Source organism: Sus scrofa, chromosome 13 (genome assembly GCF_000003025.6).
Source record: "Sus scrofa isolate TJ Tabasco breed Duroc chromosome 13, Sscrofa11.1, whole genome shotgun sequence".
NCBI lineage: Eukaryota > Metazoa > Chordata > Mammalia > Artiodactyla > Suidae > Sus > Sus scrofa.
The window spans coordinates 32,584,507-32,604,539 of NC_010455.5; the positions used below are offsets into that span (position 1 = coordinate 32,584,507).

General features: G+C 42.8%; 1 protein-coding gene across 7 annotated transcripts in view; it reads left to right on the plus strand.

The window, feature by feature from the left end:
• RBM5 (RNA binding motif protein 5) overlaps positions 1-20,033 on the plus strand; it is a 32,937-nt gene that overhangs the window by 4,727 nt on the left and 8,177 nt on the right. For 2 of the 7 annotated variants that reach the window (XR_002337527.1, XM_005669588.3), the window contains exons 5-16: positions 9,905-9,974; positions 10,462-10,535; positions 12,982-13,065; positions 13,892-13,952; positions 15,115-15,180; positions 15,753-15,913; positions 16,867-16,964; positions 17,583-17,670; positions 17,833-17,910; positions 17,994-18,066; positions 19,309-19,394; positions 19,783-19,867. Coding sequence is in view for 1 of the 7 variants with exons in the window: in XM_005669588.3 (XP_005669645.1) it covers positions 9,905-9,974; positions 10,462-10,535; positions 12,982-13,065; positions 13,892-13,952; positions 15,115-15,180; positions 15,753-15,913; positions 16,867-16,964; positions 17,583-17,670; positions 17,833-17,910; positions 17,994-18,066; positions 19,309-19,394; positions 19,783-19,867 (1,024 nt within the window). In the remaining 6 variants the exon portion in view is untranslated. Of the gene's footprint in view, positions 1-9,904; positions 13,066-13,891; positions 13,953-15,114; positions 15,181-15,752; positions 15,914-16,866; positions 16,965-17,582; positions 17,671-17,832; positions 17,911-17,993; positions 18,067-19,308; positions 19,395-19,782; positions 19,868-20,033 lie in introns of all 7 variants that reach the window. The other 5 variants (XR_002337531.1, XR_002337528.1, XR_002337530.1 and 2 more) reach the window with 4 other exon arrangements.

The window sequence follows — 20,033 nt, forward strand, 5'->3', positions numbered from 1 at the left end:
AGGGAGCAGTTCTTATTCCTTCAGTAGCCCTCAGGTAGTCAGTACATTTTTATTGAACTGGCTACTTATTCACTGAGGATACATCAGTAAGAACATTTTATGATTTGGCCACCTTTTGACTTGATGGAAATTGTATTCTCCATTTGAAACCTTTGGAAAGTCTATTGAAAAGCCTGGCTCCTCACCTCTCAGACTGGCCACCTAGGACTTTGGTGTACTGGACATTGCCTGATTTCCATTGATATCTTTGGCCTTCACCCATTCCTTCCAGCCATATCTACCATTTGCTTTCCTGCAGGCCACTTTCGATATGTCCATTGTTCTGCCAGTGTACTTTTTTCTGCTTGAACCCATTCCTGACTTAGCAGACAGAATTTCTTATGTGTATTCCCAACCCTTGAATGCAGGAGGTTGCCCAGCTAATGCAGTTTGTGAAATGAATGTGATATGTTTTTTTTGTTTTTGTTTTTGTTTGTTTTTTGTCTTTTGTCCTTTTAGGGCCACACCCGAGGCATATGGAGGTTCCCAGTCTAGGGGTCCAATTGGAGCTGTGGCTGCCAGCCACAGCCACAGCCACGGCAACACCAGATCCAAGCCACGTCTGCGACCCACACCATAGCTCACAGAAACGCCAGATCCCTAACCCACTGAGTGAGGCCAGGGACCGAACATGGTTCCTTAGTCAGATTCATTTCCGCTGTGCCACGACAGGAACTCCATGAACGTGATGTTTTGAAATACATTCTTTTATGGCCACACCCATGGCATATGAAAGTTCCTGGGCCAGGAGTTGAACCAGTGCCTCCGCAGCATCAGAAGTCACTGTAGTCAGATTCTTAACCCACTGTACCACCGCAAGAACTCCTGAAATACATTTTTAAAAGATATAAATAGACAGTATTGTGCAAGTATCATGGAATATTCAGAGTAATGTTCTGACTAATGTTCACTGAATTTTATTTTTATTTTTCACTTTTGGCCATCCCAAGGCATATGGAGCTCCTGGGCCAGAGATCACATCCGAGCCACAGTCACAACCTAAGCCGCAGCTGCAACAACACTGGATTTTTAACCTACTATACCGGCTGGGGATCAAACCCGTGTCCCAGTGCTCCCAAGACACTGCCTATCCCATTGTACCAGAGCAAGAGCTCCTATTTTATTTATTTTTAATTTTTTTATTATAGTTTATTTACGGTGTTCTGTCAATTTCTGCTGTACAGTGAAGTGACCCAGTTATACATATGTATACATTGTTTTTCTCATATTCTGTCATAAGTGATTGGATATAGTTCCCTGTGCTATACAGCAGGACCTCATGGCTTATCTATTCTAAGTGTAATAGTTTGCATATACAAACCCCAAACTCCCAGTCCATTCCACTTCTTCCCCTTCCCCCTTGGCAGCTACAAGTCTGTTCTCCCATGTCTGTGAGTCTCTCTCCATTCTATAGATAGGTTCATCTGTGCCATACTTTCTTTTTTGTTTTTTAGGGCCACACCCATGGCATATGGAAATTCCCAGGCTAGGGGTCAAAGCAGAGCTACAGCTGCCTACCTACACCACAGCCACAGCAATACGTGATCCTAGCCGTGTCTGCAATCTACACCACAACTCGCAGCAAAGCGAAATCCCTGACCCACTGGTTGAGGCCAGGCATTGAACCTGCATCCTCATGGATACTAATCAAATTCATTTCTGCTCTACCACAATGGAAACTCATGTGCCATAGTTTAGATTCCACATATAAGTAATGTCATATGGGATTTGAGTTTCTTTTCTGACTTAACTCAGTATAAGAATCTCTGGTTCCATCCATGTTGCAAATGTGACGTTATTTTGTTCTTTTTTATGGATGAGTAGAATTCCTTTGTGTTTGTGTACTGCATCTTCTCGATTGGTTCATTTCTTGGCGGACATTTAGGTTGTTTCCATGTCTTGGCTATTGCCAATAATGCTACAATGAAATAAGGGTGCAGGTATTTTTTCTAATGAAAGTTTTGTCTGGATTATATGCCCAGAAGTGAGATTGCTAGATTATTATGGCACTTCTATATTTAGTTTTCTGAGGAACCTCTATACTTTTTTCCATGGTGGTTGTACCAGTTTACATTCCCACCAACAGTGTAGGAGGGTTCCCTTTCTCCACACCCTCTCCAGCATTTGTTATTTGTAGACATGTTAATGATAACCATTATCTTTTTAGGGCCACACCTGTGGCATATGGAAGTTCCTTCAGCTAGGGGTCAAATTGGAGCTGCAGCTGCTGGCCTACACCACAGCCACTGCAATAGCAACATGGGATCTGAGCCACATCCATGGCCTACACTGCAGCTTGCAGCAATGTCAGATCCTTAACTCAGAGTGAGGCCAGGGATCGAACCCACATCCTTATGGATACTGGTTGGGTTCTTAACCAGCTTAGCCACAACAGGAACTCCCTTCATTGTATTTTTTGTTTGCATTTCTTTAATAATTAGTGATGTTGAGCATTTTTTCCATTGGCTATCCATACATTTTCTTTGGAGAAATGTCTATTCAGGTGTGCCCATTTTTCTTTTTTTTTTTTTTTTTTTTTTTTTTTTTTTTGTCTTTTTGTCTTTTGTCTTTTGTTGTTGTTGTTGTTGCTATTTCTTGGGCCGCTCCCGTGGCATATGGAGGTTCCCAGGCTAGGGGTTGAATCGGAGCTGTAGCCACCGGCCTACGCCAGAGCCACAGCAACGCGGGATCCGAGCCGCGTCTGCAACCTACACCACAGCTCACGGCAACGCCGGATCCTTAACCCACTGAGCAGGGGCAGGGACCGAACCCGCAACCTCTTGGTTCCTAGTCGGATTCGTTAACCACTGCGCCACCACGGGAACTCCATGGTGTGCCCATTTTTCATTTGGGTTGTTTGTTTTTCTGCTATTGAGTTGTATAAGTTTGTATATTTTGGAGCTTAAGCCCTTGTCGGTTGCATCATTAGCAACTATTTTCTCCCATTCCATAGGTTGTCTTTTTGGTTTTTGTTTTGTTTTTTGTCTTTTTTGTTTTGTTTTTTGTCTTTTTTCCTTTTCTAGGGCCGCTTCCCGAGGCATATGGAGGTTCCCAGGCTAGGGGTTGAATCGGAGCTGTAGCCACCAGCCTACGCCAGAGCCACAGCAACGTGGGATCTGAGCCGAGTCTGCGACCTATACCACAGCTCACGGCAAGGCCAGGGACCGAACCCGCAACCTCATGGTTCCTAGTCGGATTCGCTAACCACTGAGCCACGATGGGAACTCTCTTTGGGGTTTTTTTTTTTTTCTTTTTTTTCTTTTTTTAAATGGTTTCCTTTGCTCTGCAAAAGCTAGTCAGTTTGATTAGGTCCCATTGGTTTATTTTTGTTTTTATTTTTATTGTCTTGGAAGACTGACCTAAGAAAACATTTGTGTAGTTGATGTCAGAGAATGTTTAATCTTTATTTTCTTCTAGGAGTTTTATGGTATCTTGTCTTAATGTTTAGATCTTTAAGTTATTTTGATTTTATTTTTGTGCATGGTGTGAGGTGTGGAATTTTATTTTTTATTTTATTTTTTGGTAAATTTTAGACAGCTGAAGATAAATATTAAGCTTACACAGCTTTAGGAGTTCCTGTCATGGCACAGTGGTTAATGAATCCAACTAGGAACCATGAGGTTGCTGGTTCAATTCCTGGCCTTGCTCAGTGGGTTAAAGATCCGGTGCTGCCAGGAGCTATGGTGTAGGTTGCAGACGCGGCTCGGATCCCAAGTTGCTGTGGCTCTGGTGTAGGCCAGGGTCTACAGCTCTGATTAGACCCCTAGCCTGGGAACCTCCATATGCCTCGGGAAGTGGCCCTAGAAAAGGAAAAAAAGAAAAGAAAAGAAAGCTTACACAGCCTTAGTCTTCTAAACACTGGAAGTAACAAATGGGATGATAGAATTACTAGTGGTCCACTATTAGCATTAGCGGATCCACAGCACACTCACTACAGTATGTACCTTTACACTGTAGTAATGCGGAACCATGATCCTGCTTCATAAAAACTTAAGGAGGAATAATAGTAAGGTCAGCAGATAATGAAGACAAGGCAGAGTAGAAAGGGATAGATGTTAGAAGAGGTCCTGATTTTTTTGTTTGTTTTTTGTCTTTTTTTATTTTAGGGCTGCACCTGTGGCACACAGAGGATCCCAGGCTAGGGGTCCAGTCGGAGCTATAGCTGCCGGCCTATGCCACAGCTACAGCAACGCCAGATCCAAGCCATATCTGCAGCCTACACCACAGCTCACGGCAACATCAGATCCTTAACCCACTGAACGAGACCAGGGGTTGAACCTGCATCCTCATGAACACTAGTCAGATTCCATTTCCACTGAGCCACTACAGGAAGTCCTGGAAGAGGTCCTGTTAAAAGTGGTTCTGTGGAATAGCTCTGGAGGCTTCCTTAAGGGAAGTGGTTTCTAGTGGAGGGTAAGGAAGGGCTACAGGGAGATATTAGTTGAACTGATTCCTAAGGCATAGAAATGTTTTGATGTGGTAGAGAACTGAGGAAAAGGTGTGGACTGGCCCTGACCAGCTTGATTTGACTGAAATTAAAGACTTTGGGAATTCCCTGGTAGCACAGTGGGTTAAGGATCCTGCTGAGTGCAGGTTTGATCCCTGGCCTGGGAACTTGCTCATGCCACACATACATGGTTAAAAAAAAAAAAAAAACGCCTGGCGTAGGCCGGTGGCTACAGCTCCGATTCAACCCCTAGCCTGGGAACCTCGATATGCCGCGGGAGCGGCCCAAGAAATAGCAACAACAACAAAAGACAAAAGACAAAAAAAACAAAAAACAAAAAAAAAAAACGCCAAACTCATATTCCCCTAATAAAAATAATTTATTGACATAACGATGTAAACCAGCTATAATAGAAAAAATGAAAACCTTTTAAAAATTAGATTGTTATTTTTTTAATTTTACTTTTATTTTTTTGTTTTTGTTTATTTATTTATTTATTTATTTGTTGTCTTTTTGTCATTTCTTGGGCCACTCCTGTGGCATATGGAGGTTCCCAGGCTAGGGGTCCAATTGGAGCTGTAGCTGCCAGCCTATGCCATAGCCACAGCAACGTGCAATCCAAGCAGCGTCTGCGACCCACACCACAGCTCACAGCAACGCCGGATCGTTAACCCACTGAGCAAGGACAGGGATCGAACCCGCAACCTCATGGTTCCTAGTCGGATTCGTTAACCACTGCGCTACGATGGGAACTCCTGTTTTTGTTTTTTTAGAGCCGCACCTGCGGCATGTGGAGATTCCCAGGCTGGGGGTTGAATCGGAGCTGTAGCTGCTGGCCTACACCACAGCTACAGCAGCGTGGGAGCTGAGCTATTTCTGCGACCTACACCACAGCTCAAGGCAACCTCCAGATCCTTAACACACTGAGCGAGGCCAGGGATAGAACCTGCATCCTCGTAGATACTAGTCGGGTGTTAACCACTGAGCCATGACAGGAACTCCAGATTAAATTAAATTTTTAAAAAAGAAAAGACTTTGGGTAGGAGGGAGTGGGTGGGAAGGTGCTTTGAGGGCCAGTGCTGGAGCTTGAAAGTTCAGCAAAGTATAAAAGAAAGCTACTAAGGTTTTTGCCTGTTAACAAAACCTGTGCAAGTTAGAATGGTGGAGGGGTTGATGGAAGGCATGGCTGAGCTTAGGTAGCTGCAGCTCTGTTATGTGGAGCAGGGGAGGCAAATCCTGCAAGAGTCAATTGAGGAAAGTATATTTGGTTTTTTGGGGTTTTTTTGTTTTTGTTTTTTTGTTTTTTTGGTCTTTTGCCTTTCTAGGGCCTCTCCTGTGGCATAGGGAGGTTCCCAGGCTAGGGGTCTAATCAGAGCTGTAGATACTGGCTTACGCCCGAGCCACAGCCACTCGGGATCCGATCCTTGCCTGCAACCTACACCACAGTTCACAGCAACGCCAGATCCTTAACCCACTGAGCAAGGCCAGGGATCGAACCCGCAACCTCAGTCGGATTCATTAACCACTGTGCCACGACAGGAACTCCAGGGGCAAAATATACTTTGGGGGAAAGTATACTTGTTGATCATATTGTCATCTTGAATCTATTAGGTCTGTGGCCCTGGGAACTCATAGAGAAAGTGGGTGGCATGGGGACAGCAATGCCCTAGCTAATTCTGGGGGCCTTCCCTTTTGGTAATGAAGCAAGAATATAATGCTTATGTATTTCAAGATTCTTAGACGTGCTTACCATAAGAAGGCAGGTGCTGGGGCATTCCCTGGTAGTCTAGTGGTTAGGATTCGGTGCAGTCCCTGGTTTGGGAACTGAGATTCCCACATCAAGCCCCTGCACACTGAGGTGGTGGGGAGGGGCATGTTTTCAAAGTAGAATTCCTCAGGCTTTCAAATATTGACACTATTCGTAGGAAATTTGCTAGTTGAGATCTTTAAAACATTTGGGTTGAGGCAGGCAGGGGCGGGCATGCCCACGTCATGTGAAAGTTCCCGGGCCAGGTATCGAACCTGAGGCACAGTAATGACAATGCCAAATCTTTATTTTGAAATTATAGTATTTAAAATATCTCCTGAACTTCAGTTTATCACTTTCATTATTATTTGTTAGTTTTTTAGTTCTCCCACTGAACATGTGAATTCTTAGAGTAACTATCTTTAGTTAAGTATGTTACTGTATAGCACTACTTTTATAGAAACTGTAGTTATTCTGGTGACTGTTAACTATGTTACCAAGTATGAGCTTGAGTCAAGTGGTTGGGTCTACTTCTGTGTAGCACTTCTCATACTCTTTGAAAAAAATAGGGTTGATTTTTCTTATTTGTGGTAGCTACAGTCTATAAAGCCACAGGGAATACTGAACAATATGCTCTTAGGAAAAATATAAAGTTAGGTTTCTGTGAGTCTCTATTCACATTTTTATCAACGGATCAATATACAGCCTTGATTCGTGTGTGTTTCTGTTTAGAGGTGCCTTATTTAATATATATTGTGAATTCATTAGCATGGACCTCACAGCCAACAGCACTGTAACTCATGTGTGAATGAAGCTTTTCTAACATACACATTTTCTTTGTAAAGGACATCATATCCTTCCTTCTTGGATTTAGGAACACTAGACAGCACTTCAGCCCTGTCCTTTTTTTTGTTGTTGTTGTTTTGTTTTTTTGCCTTTTCTAGGGCCGCTCCCTCGGCATATGGAAGTTCCCAGGCCAGGGGTCTAATCGGAGCTGTAGCCACCGGCCTGTGTCACAGTCACAGCAACTCGGGATCCGAGCCTCGTCTGCCACCTACACCACAGTTCACAGCAACGCTGGATCCTTAACCCACTGAGCAAGGCCAGGGATTGAACCAGCAACCTCATGGTTCCTAATTGGATTCGTTAACCATTGAGCCATGATGGGAACTCCAGCCCTGTACTTTTTAAACAGTGTATCACCAACAAAAAGTACAAAAACGCAGGGAGTTCCTTGGTGGCCTAGCAGCTAAGGATCCGGCATTGTCATGGCTGTGGCACAGATTCAATCCCTGGCCCAGGAGTTCCTGCATGTCACAGGCGTGGCCAGAAAAAAGTGAAAAACATAAAACTAAATAGACTGTGAGTAGGACACTTGTTTTAAAAAATGAAAGCTGAGGAGTTCCTGTAGTGGCTTAGCAGAAACAATCTGACTAGCATCCATGAGGATGAGAGTTCAATCTCTGGCCTCGCCCAGTGGGTTAAGGATTCAACATTGCCGTGAGCTATGGTACAGGTTGAAGATGCGGCTCAGATCCTGTGTTGCTGTGACTGTGGCGTAGACCAGTGACTACAGCTCCCAATTGGACCCCTAGCCTGGGATCCTCCATATGCCTCAGGTGCAGCCCTTAAAAAAAAAAAATGAAAGAAAAAAGCTCGGAGCTCCCATCATGGCCCAGTGGTTAACGAATCCAACTAGGAACCATGAGGTTTGGGGTTTGATCCCTGGCCTCGCTCAGTGGGTTAAGGATCCAGCATTTCCGTGAGCTGTGGTGTAGGTTGCAGACAAGGCTCGGATCCTGAGTCGCCGTGGCTGTGGCGCAGGCCGGCGGCTACAGCTCCAATTAGACCCCTGGCCTGGGAACCTCCATATGTTGCCGGGTGGCCCTAGGGAAAAAAGAAAAGACCAAAAAAAGAAAAAGGTGAAACAAGGCAGAGCATCACTACTCTGCACATGTTTTCAAATGACCATCAGAGCACTATAGGTTAGGTATTGATTTGGAGTTAAAATTTTTAATGAATAGGCAGCTCCACAAGTAGAGAATCCACAAACAATGAGGATTGAGAATCCTGCAGCGTTCACCCATAATTATGGAAAGTTGGGGCCACTAAGAATCTGATTCACAAATTTGGCCCTGGTTTTTTTCCTGGGAGTATTGCTGCCTAGTGTGATTGATAAAGAGACTAAGGTACTTTTAATGTATTTTATCTTCTAATAGGGCTTTGATCTGACATCAGTAACAAGCCTATTAGCCAGAAGTCTTTCTTTGGGCTCAATTAATGTTTATATACTAAGAGCCTAAGAGTATTATGAGCTTTGTTAACTTTTATCATTAATGTAAATACAGGAAAACTATTTCTTGAAGACATTGTGAAGAAAAAAAATTTTTTTTTTGGCCATGCCTGTGGCATACAGAAGCTACAGGGCCTGGGCTCAAACCTGGATCATAGCTGCGACCCAAGCCACAGCAGTGGCAGTGCTTGATCCTTAACCCACTTTGCTACCAGGGAACTTAACAGAAAATATTTATCTTAAGGGAGGTTCCTCATTTTTTGGCTATTGATTCTTGGTCATTGAATTCAGAGGATAGTGACATATCTTCTGCCTCTTTTTTTCTTTTTTTTTGTGGCTGTGCATGCGACACATGGAAGTTCCCCAGGTCAGGGATTGAATCTGAGCCCTATCTGCAACCTGTGCCCACAGCTGCAGCAACACCAGATACTAACCAACCATGCCAGGTTGGGGATTGAACCTGTGCCTCCTCCCCATGCCAGGTTGGGGATTGAACCTGTACCTCCTCCGCAGCAACCTTAGCTGCTTCAGTCAGATATTCTGCCTCTATTTTATTTGATTTTTTTTTTTTTTTTTTTGTCTTTTTAGGGCCGCACCCATGACACGTGGAGGTTCCCAGGCTAAGGGTCAAGTCAGAGCTGTGGACACTGGTGTAGACCACAGTCACAGCAACAACAGATCCTTAACCCACTGAGTGAGGCCAGGGATAGAACCTGGGTCCTCATGGATGCTGGTCAGATTCGGTTCCTCTGAGCCACAATGGGAACTCCTATTCTGCCTCTTTTAAATCTCATTTTTCTCTTTGGTCTTTTAGAACAAAAGACAAAATTAGACTAAAGGAAGGAGGCTTGAGGGACAACCTCCATGTGAACTTACCATGAGCAATATCGTGTGTCACAACGTAAATAATTGTGCTTGAGGAAATACCTAGTCAGCACAAAAAGAATGCCTTCAGGGAATTCCCATCATGGCTCAGTGGAAACAAATCTGACTGGCATCCATGAGGACGCAGGTTCGATCCCTGGCCTTGCTCAGCCGGTTAAGGATCTAGTGTTGCCATGAGATGTGGTATAGTTGCAGATGCGACTCAGGTCTGGCCAGCAGCTAGAGCTTCGATTCAACCCCTAACCTGGGAATCTCCATATGCTGTGGGTGTGGCCCTAAAAAAAAAAAAAAAAAACACAAATCTGTTATATCATTTTCTGTGAGAAGTATTCCTGCCTTTATTCCATTTTTAGAATAATTACATTTTAATGATAGAAGTTTTAAAAGCTTGGCTAATTAAGCAGTTGATGAATCCATAGTCCTTGAACTCTCTTTAAGTGTGGAGTAGTTTGTGGCTGAATCTTTAACTATAAATCTGTAAAACCCTGTTCAGATTCGAGAAATGATGGAATCATTTGAAGGCCCTCAGCCTGCGGACGTGAGGCTGATGAAGAGGAAAACAGGTGAGAGGTTGCTTAGTTCCTGCTATTCTGGTTCTCTTCCCCATTCCCACCTCAGTCCCTAAAGAACATCCTGATATCCCCAATCTTCAAGCACATGAATTCAGAATGAAAGGTTTGCCATGGCTAAGGAATGTGACTCTTTGAAAACGATGTTAGGAAGCATCTGAGGACCTTTTTAAAAACTTTGTTTCTAGGGGCTTTTTTTTCTTCGGTAAGTAGTGATTTATAAACTCCTTGTTTGACTGTTTGTAGTCGGTTGCATGGTTACTTTTTAAGCGTGGAATCAGATCGAGTGGCATTTAGTTCAGGCGGCTTGGTTCCTTGCCATGGCAAAGTATCAAGAAGATCCCCAAGTCAAGTCACATTTGTAAAGCTGCTTCCCAATTGGCTTTGTCACGCAGTGTTGAAGCAGTGGGAGAGAGATTCACCTGTTATAAAGGAACTGACTAACACGAGTATCCCGTCTATATCTGAATGCTGTCTCTAGGTGTAAGCCGTGGTTTCGCCTTCGTGGAGTTTTATCACTTGCAAGATGCTACCAGCTGGATGGAAGCCAATCAGGTTGCTTCACTCACCAAGTCTAGATATTCATGAAAATGGAACAAGTCTGTACAATTAAAAAAAAAAAGGTTGAAGGAGTGGTTTGTTCCAAAGGAGTGACTTTTAAAAAAGAAAAGCTTTGTATATATTAAAATTGATATTACTAGAATAAATACCATGCAAAGCACCACTACATTGCAGAATTTGCTCTGCCTTTAAATGTGGCTACCTGGCAGGGCTTTGTTAACCCCTGAATATCTTGAACATCTCAAATATTCCTCTTTCCTTGCCTGATTATATTCCTATTTATTATGTCCATTGAGAGTAATCTTAGAATATCTAACTCTCAATTTGACAGTGAAGAGAGTATAAAAGAAGTCTGCTACAGAAATTTTATAAGTAACTCTTTATTTCTGCTTTGAGATCACAAGCCTCTTGGAGGCATAACTGCTCATATGGGTCTTCAAGAACTATTTAAGGACCTAGTAGAATTTATGAACAATAAGTCTGATGAGACTAGCTTGGGAGCTGATGTCCTGCCGCTGTCTGATCTAGTTAGAGTGGCATTAACATTCTAATCTCCTTGAGAATACCTTTTATAGTCTCTTCAAAGCAAATCATTGATGATTCTTTGATGCAGCATTAACTGAAGTGTTCTACAGTTTGTCAAGATAATGTTCAGTGCTTGGCACTTAAATAACATTTTTTGCAAGAACTCCAAAGCACAGTATCGAATGCCTTAACCAAGTGCATTCTGGGGAAGTTTGCTTAACTCATTATGTTGCTTTTCTGCAGCATTTTATGATTTGTCACTCATAAATAAGAGTTATATTCTTTGGTAATTTATTGTCATTTATAGCAAGACTCAGGAATGGGGGGTATCATTTTGATTGACTGATTTGTTAGATTTTTCAGCCTGTTTCCTTAACCCAGAGGTGACAATCTGGTCATATAAAAGTAGATCTTCATTCATTTCATACCATGGACACCATCCTGATAAATTCAGAGTATATGCAAGTGTTATGTGAGTCCACTTTCTTTACATGACAGCATCTTTTAATGCAGTGAATATATCAGAATTACTTGTTTGGGAGTTTAAAGCTCCTAGGAAATTAAAACCTGTAAGACACTTGAAGATCTCCACAATTTTAATGTATACAAAGCTATGTTAATGTGTAATATTTCATTACAATTCAAATTCACTCCAAAAATAAAAGGCCAATAGGATTAGGGACTCAGTGGTAGTTTGGAGTCTCCCCTAGCACATATCCCTTCTAATGGGATGATCTGTTGACATATCTCCCAGCCTCTTTGTTTTTGCTTCTGTACAACACAGTGAGTGGATGGCCCTTCAGCTTTTTCCCTCTTGGCCAGACATGCAGTCTTGCCTTTAGATATTGCAGAGACAACATTCACAGCATGTCTTTAACTCTTCCAGGATTTGCAAGAATCAAATTGCTCAACAGTATGTATGTTTAGAGGGGTTAGACTCCTTTAAAATTTTTTGGATACCTAACCTCCTACTTAAATCTGTTCTGACAGTGTCAGAACATCCCACTCCCTTCCCCTCCCCCAAGAAAAAAATTTTTTTTTCCTGTTAAATGAAGGCTCTTTGGGGGCAGGTGCTGGGTGTACTCTTGGCTAGACTGATTCAGCTCAGAGTTTTGACCTTTGAAAGTTAAGTCCCTTTAGTCGTGTGGTTGACTTGAAGGATGAGGTGGTATATGAACATTTACAAACTTCCTAACCCCCTGAAGAAACTTCATTGGCCTCCTGGTTACTCATCTCGAAGAGAGTACCATCTATTTCACTGAAAGACGCATCTTTCACTCAGGACATCACGTGGTTGGAGTTGGCAGGAAGAAATCTTATTTAGCTGTTTTAGAGTCGATGGCATTCAGAATAGTCCCTCCTGAGAAAATTGTAACCAGATTCCCTTTAAAAATGAGTTCCTTCCCATTGTCCCCCAAAGGACACATCCTGAAGCAGGAATTTGGGGGAAGGGGAAAAATAAAGGCTTTCACTTTGCATAAAGATGGGGGCCTGGGGAAAAAGTGAAGTGAAGCCCAAGGACACCATGTTTAAGGGCTGAAGTAGGAGACAACATCAGAACTGGGAAAGTTGTGTCTTCTGCTTTTTGAAATAGACTGTCACTCTCAGGCAGCCTGTCAATGCTGAACGTTAGGACTTCTGTCTCTGCTGGAGACACGGCCTGGTGCATGTCAGCGTTTAGTGTGTGGCAGCTTTCTCAGCACTCCCTGACTCCGTTTACCTTTACTCCGCATCCCATTCTCTTACTGCCTATCTGAAGGATTGGATGGGCAGAGTATAGGTGGCGGTGGTTGGTCCTCCCCGTATGTTGTCCATTTAATTCCAGAGCACTGATTTTTCCGAAGTGTGCTCTGCCCTGGGAAAATGGACACACGTTCCTCACAATGGAAATAACTAATTACTTCTTTTTTTACAGAAAAAGTTGGTGATTCAAGGAAAGCATATCGCAATGCATTATAGCAATCCCAGACCTAAGTTTGAAGATTGGCTTTGTAACAAGGTAAGCATGTGTTCTTCCCAAACAGACAAAACTTTTCTGGGTTTTGTTATTTTCTGTTTGTTTCTTTGCCCAAACAAGGAAACTAGTAAGTACACAATCACCAGCTTTTATTATAAGGTGATTTTTGTGCTTTGTGACTTTCTTGGGTTTTCCTGAGTAGGTATTAGAGGACGGAATCCCTCAAACATGAGAGATTTTTTTTTTTAAAGATCTGGGTTCTAAGCCCAGTTTTTCAGTTGAGATTTTAAGTTTGTTTTACTTGTATGGTTTCTTGAATTCCAGAACTCTCAACTTTTGGCAGTCTCTTAATTACATTAGCAAAGCTCTTTGTGACCCTGCTCACATTATATAAGGTCTGTTATGGTCCTGTCACCAGTGCACCATTTTGAACTTCTGTTGCTATTGATATTTTGAGGGTACTCAAATTCTGTTCTTCACATGTCCCATATCCAGCAGGGGTCTAGACAGTATTCTCTTCACATCATATTTGTGTTTATAGAGTGGTCCATATAGTGCTCTTGTGATAAAAGGGAGAAATTTTCCAGTAGCTTACTACAAGGATTTGGGGTGAACTGACTTCCCCAACTTGATAAAAATGGAATTCTACTTCAAAATACATCAGTTTGTTTTTCTTAAGAGAATTCACATAACAAAGCATTCTAAATTTTTAGGTTAATACTCCTTTGTCTTAGATACATGCTGTCACTTTCTGTTTTTTGTTGCTCACTGACCCTATTCCCTATTACTCTAACCCACACTGTTACAGTAAGCCTGGCTTACTGTGATAAATAATTATAGATAAAACTTTTTTTTTTTTTTTTTCCAGTGCTGCCTTAACAATTTCAGGAAAAGACTAAAATGCTTCCGATGTGGAGCAGACAAGTTTGGTAAGTCCAGATTTAGCTATTTGGACTATGTATTTAAACCTGACTAATGGGTTTGTCTGTGAACCTGAGAAGAAGGCATTTAAATGAGTAATGTATATACTCTTCTTAAACCTTCTTACCTTAGGTTAGGTAGATGTTGCTGATGATTGTGAGAGTGCAGATAGTTCTTTAAATTTCCAAAATAAAGTCTGCTTGCCTCGTGTGTTCTGCATCTGCTCATCTGCTTTACTTTTGTATTGAGGTAGTGTCTGTCCTCCACTGGCCCAGTTTTTGCATTCCACATTTAAAGTTCACATCAAGGAGATGCCTGGTAGCCTGGCTATTGAGGATCCAGCATTGTCACTTCTGTGGCGTGGGTTTGATCCTGGGCCCAAGGACTTCTGTGTGCCACGGGCACAACCGAAAATAATAGTAATAGTTTATGGTGTGGTGCATTGGGATCAGTGATATCTACATCACCAGGATGCAGGTTCGATCCCTGGCCCAGCACAGTTGGTTAAAGGATCCAGCGTTGCTCCAGCTGCAGCATAAGTTGCAACTGTGGCTCACATCTGATCCCTGGCCTGCAAGCACCATATGCCACAGAGTGGCCAGAAAAGAAAAAATTTAAAAATAATAATAAAATTCATTTAGGAGTTCCCTGGTGGCATAGTGGGTTAAGGATCCTGTGTTGTTGCTGCTGTGGCGCAAGTTCAATCCCTGGCCCAGGGACTTGCACATGACATAGGCATGCCAAGAAAAATCTATATTTGTGTCAATTAATGGGGTTGTACTATAACCACAAATGGTTATAAAAGAAAAAAATCACTACTATATTTATTTAAAATTAAAACTTTGGGAGTTCCCGTCGTGGCACAGTGGTTAATGAATCCGACTAGGAACCATGAGGTTACGGGTTCGGTCCCTGCCCTTGCTTAGTGGGTTAAGGATCCAGCGTTGCAGATGTGGCTCTGGCGTAGGCCAGTGGCTACAGCTCCGATTCAGTCCCTAGCCTGGGAACCTCCATGTGCCGTGGGAGCGGCCCAAGAAATAGCAAAATAAAAGACAAAAAATTAAAAATAAATAAAATAAAAATTAAATTAAAACTTTGTTGTTTGAATGTTTTTCTTTGCATTGGTTTATTGTTTGTCTTCAATTACTGAGTCTTCCCCTCTTCTTATAGATTCTGAACAGGAAGTGCCCCCTGGAACCACAGAATCAGTTCAGTCTGTGGATTACTACTGTGATAGTAAGTTCAAATGTAATCTTCTGACCTTTATGTGGAAAGTTGACCTCCATTGGATTTTTTTGTTCTATATCCTTTTTTAATGAGGAGTGACAGCTTTCAGATTGTCTCATGAGAGATTGGTTTTTAGGCATTCTCTTGTGTCACAATTGGTTAAGGATCTGGTGTTGTCACTGCTGTGGCACGGGAAGAAAAAAAGATTGGTTTGGTTTTTACAATCTTCTCCATGTCAAAGTGGAATATACACAGTTGACCCTTGAACAACATGGGTTTGAACTGTGTAGGTCTACTTATATGCTTTTTATTGTCAGTAAATTGTACAGTACTACACCATCTGCTATTGGTTGAATCTGGGGGTGTGGAACTACCAGTACAGAGGGCTGACTGTAAGGTTATACACAGATTTTTGATTGCATGGTTGGGGTGGGGGTGGGGTCAGCACCTCTAACCCCACTGCATTGTTCAAGAATCACATGTACTAGAAACCTCTCAGCATTTGTTTGTATTTGAACCTGCCTGGAAAGTCATTGGTGGTCGGAATGCATACATATGTCATTTGTCTCATTCACCCCCAGCAATCATACTTCGAAACATAGCTCCACACACTGTGGTGGATTCCATCATGACAGCGCTGTCTCCCTACGCGTCCTTAGCTGTCAATAACATTCGCCTCATAAAAGATAAACAGACCCAGCAGAACAGAGGTTTCGCGTTTGTGCAGCTGTCTTCTGCAATGGTGAGGAGTTTGTTAAATCTTTCTGTTTAAAGGAAACTGAGCTTTAATAGGCAAATGTAGTTCATCCAATTATGATACTATATGTAAGGCTCCTTGAGCCCAAAGTTCAAGACTACATAGTGACAGTTATTGTAGTGCTGAATTACAGACTCATGACTTCAGTTAAGTGGTAAAAATAACATATATACTTGTAAGTAACTGGCATCACTGAAGTTTAAGCCATGATTTCATCCTTTCTTCATGCTTTGCTTTGTTTTGGATTGATTTAGCATTTATTCTTTTAATAATACTGGATACCGGAGCTCCCATCGTGGCTCAGTGGTTAACAAACCTAACCAGTATCCATGAGGATGCAGGTTCGATCCCTGGCCTTGTAGACATGGCTCAGATCATGGCGTAGACCAACAAGCCGCAGCTCTGATTAGACCCCTAGCCTGGGAACTTCCATATGCCACAGGTGTGGCCCTAAAAAGCAAAATTAAATAAAATAATATTGGATACCTTCATGTTCTGGAGGAAGGAGGGTGTTTTTTTATTCCTTGAGATTTCATACCCACAAATAGTAATGAATTGCTCTCCGTTTTTGTTGTTGTTGTTGTTTTGTCTTTTGTCTTTTTGAGGGCCACACTTGGCAGCATATGGAGCTTCCCAGGCTAAGGGTCTAGGCAGAGCAGTAGCCGCCAGCCAGAGCCAGAGCCACAGCAACACCAGATCCGAGCCATGTCTGCAACCTACACCACAGCTCACGGCAATGCCGGATTCTTAACCCATTGAGCAAGGCCAGGGATCACATCCACAACCTCATGGTTCCTAGTTGGATTAGTTAACCACTGAGCCACAAAGGGAACTCTGTGAATTGCTCTTCTTTTAAAATACTTCTTTGAATGGGATAGGTGGTAGGGCGAGATTTTCAATTAAATGACAAAATTATTTTTCTTCACATTCTCTTTTAGGATGCTTCTCAGCTGCTTCAGATACTACAGAGCCTCCATCCTCCTTTGAAAATTGATGGCAAAACTATTGGGGTTGATTTTGCAAAAAGTGCCAGAAAGTGAGTGGCTTTGTTGTCCTTACTTCAAACTATTGCATCCACACTCTTGCCTGGGGACAGACACCTTGCTAACTGCGCCCAAAGCGCCCAGATGCTGTCCTTCCTGGTTGCCAAGGCTGGAAGGAAACAGTTGTTGTCTTCTTATCTTTTTAGAGCTTATTTCTTCCTGTCCTTAGTAACCAGTTGCCAGAAAACTTCAGAGCAGAACAAAGATGGCAGAAGGGTTGAGAATATGTGCTATGCAGACTGCTTCAGGACAGTGCAAACCCATCTGGAAATAATCCTTTCCTTCTAGAAAAGCATGCTAATATACAGCTTCATGTATATAGAGCTCCACTCTCTCTAGCAATGTAAATTTCCCGTTTCTAGTATCATTGCTCATCCAGCAGACACCTTACTAGATGGCAGGGTACAGTGTGGAACAGAAATACTACGGGGACACTTGCCTACTGAGGGCTTTGTCCACGGAAATCCCTCCTTGCTCTGAAATGTGGCCTTGTTGGCATTAGAGAGCTTCCAACCAAGGCTGGAGTGAATTGCTGTTTGCTAGGTAGTGTGAAGTTAGTGTTTGGACACATACTGAGATAGAATCACATGATTGGATCTTTATGGTTTCAGAGACTTGGTCCTCCCAGATGGTAACCGGGTCAGCGCCTTCTCTGTGGCTAGTACAGCCATTGCTGCCGCTCAGTGGTCATCCACCCAGGTGAGATGGAGGATCTTTTTGCTCAAAGTAGTGTGGTGATGTTACACAGATTCACAGAAGTAACCTCTGCTTCAGTGCTTGCCTTGGAAGCTCTCCAATGACATTTTAAAAAACTTGATATCCACTAAGTTTGTCTGTTTCCTTTTTTTTGACATTTTGTAGTCTCAGAGTGGTGAAGGAGGCAGTGTTGACTACAGTTACCTGCAACCAGGCCAAGATGGCTACGCCCAGTATGCTCAGGTCAGTAGATTTGGCCAGCATCCAACTTCTGGTCTCCAGGCTGTGCCTGAGAATAGCAGCTTTAATGGTGGACTTTTCTTCAGTATTCACAGGATTACCAGCAGTTTTATCAGCAACAAGCTGGAGGATTGGAATCTGATGCATCATCTGCATCAGGTAATAAATTTTATGTCCCTTTTATCTTTTATTTAAGTAAATATAATTGAGATTCAACTAGATATTCTCACTAGACCCGAATAAATCTAGAAGAGCCATTTACCTGCAAGACATGGTGGAGCTGGGGGTGGGGGCACATTTAAGGTTGTCACCATGTGCCTAAGATCCTGGGAGAAGATTGGGATCACTCGTGTACATCAGGAGCTGATGGGAACCTTTTAGAGACCATGTTGTGATAAGTGTTCATCCTTGGACTTGAATTCGGTATTTCCCCTCTCTGTGTTGTTAGGAGGCATGGGTGCCCAAGTTGGTTCAGGTGATCAGAGACAGTGTGGCTCTAGAGTCTGGTGTCTAGGAGTTCACGTCATGGCGCAGTGGAAAGAAATCCGACTAGGAACCCTGAGGTTGCAGGTTCGATCCCTGGCCTCGCTCTGTGGGTTAAGGATCTGGCACTTCTGTGAGCTGTGGTGTAGGTTGCAGACACGGCTCAGATCTGGCGTTGCTGTGGCTATGGTGCAAGCAGGCAGCTACAGCTCCGATTCGAACTCTAGCCTGGGAACCTCGATATGCCACAGGTGCGGCCCTAAAAAGCGAAAAAAAAAAAAAAAGTGGTGTCTAGGCATCAGTCAAAAGGGTCACTTTAAGAAGATTTTGCTTTAGTTTTTGTTCCAGAGGTTTTTTTTTGTTTTTTTTGTTTTTTTTTTTTTTTTTGTCTTTTTTGTCTTTTTGCCATTTTTTGGGCCACTCCCGAGGCATATGGAGGTTCCCAGGCCAGGGGTCTAATTGGAGCTGTAGCCACCAGCCTACGCCAGAGCCACAGCAATGTGGAATCCGAGCCGCGTCTGCAACCTACACCACAGCTCACGGCAATGCCAGATCCTCAGCCCACTGAGCGACAGCAGGGATGGAACCCGCAACCTCATGGTTCCTAGTCGGATTCGTTAACCACTGTGCCACGACGGGAACTCCTTGTTCCAGAATTATAAAGATTCTCAACCCCAGAGCAGATATGAAGACGTTCTTCCCTTCCTTCTTAGCTGTCATATAGAATGTTTGACTTTGTGTGTCACATTCTAGTGGGATTATAAAAATGAAAATAATAGGTTCAAGCAACTTACTGGGAATTAGGTTGTTAAGAACTGAAATATACAAAGACAGATGCTAGATTGGGCATTACAGATAACAGTATTTGGCTTCGAATTCAGTGCCTCGGCTCTTCCTAACCCCTATGTTTGTCATCAGGCACAGCAGTGACCACCACCTCAGCAGCTGTAGTGTCTCAGAGTCCCCAGCTGTATAACCAAACCTCCAATACACCCGGCTCTCCGGTAATCCTATCATCCTAAGTACAGAACTGATGACTGGGGGAAATGTTGTGTTGCTGTACAAGTGTTACCTTTTCCTGCTGTATGATATAGGGTTGAATAATATACACACACACACACTTATTTCTCTCTGTCTGATAGTATTAGCTAATAAAATAGTTTTGTGTATATATTTTAATATAAGATTCCAAACAGGGTATATTTATACTATGCATGCTTCAACTTGACCTTTAGGAAGAAAGTTGTTAGCAAGTGTTTTGCTCAAGGATTGCCTTAGATCATTGCTGTAGTGTGTCTGTCAGGGAGCCCTACCTGCTGGATGATTGCAGTGATTTAGTTCTCTTGAGAGGCTTTACAGTTGAAATTATATTGAAGCTGCTGTTCTTTCCAGACTGAGGAAGCACAGCCTAGCACTAGCACAAGTACACAGGCCCCAGCCGCTTCCCCCACTGGTGTAGTTCCTGGTACCAAATATGGTAAGCTAAACCTCATGGGGCTATTGACAGTTGGAAGGTCCTAGTTGTTGTCTCTGTTTAATAAGAGTTCCTCTCCCTTTGGGGGTGTCAGAGGGACACTTGGGGATGTGAGAGAAGAAGATCATTAAGGCCTGCTGCATCTCAGTGGCTTAGAATTGGAAGTAAA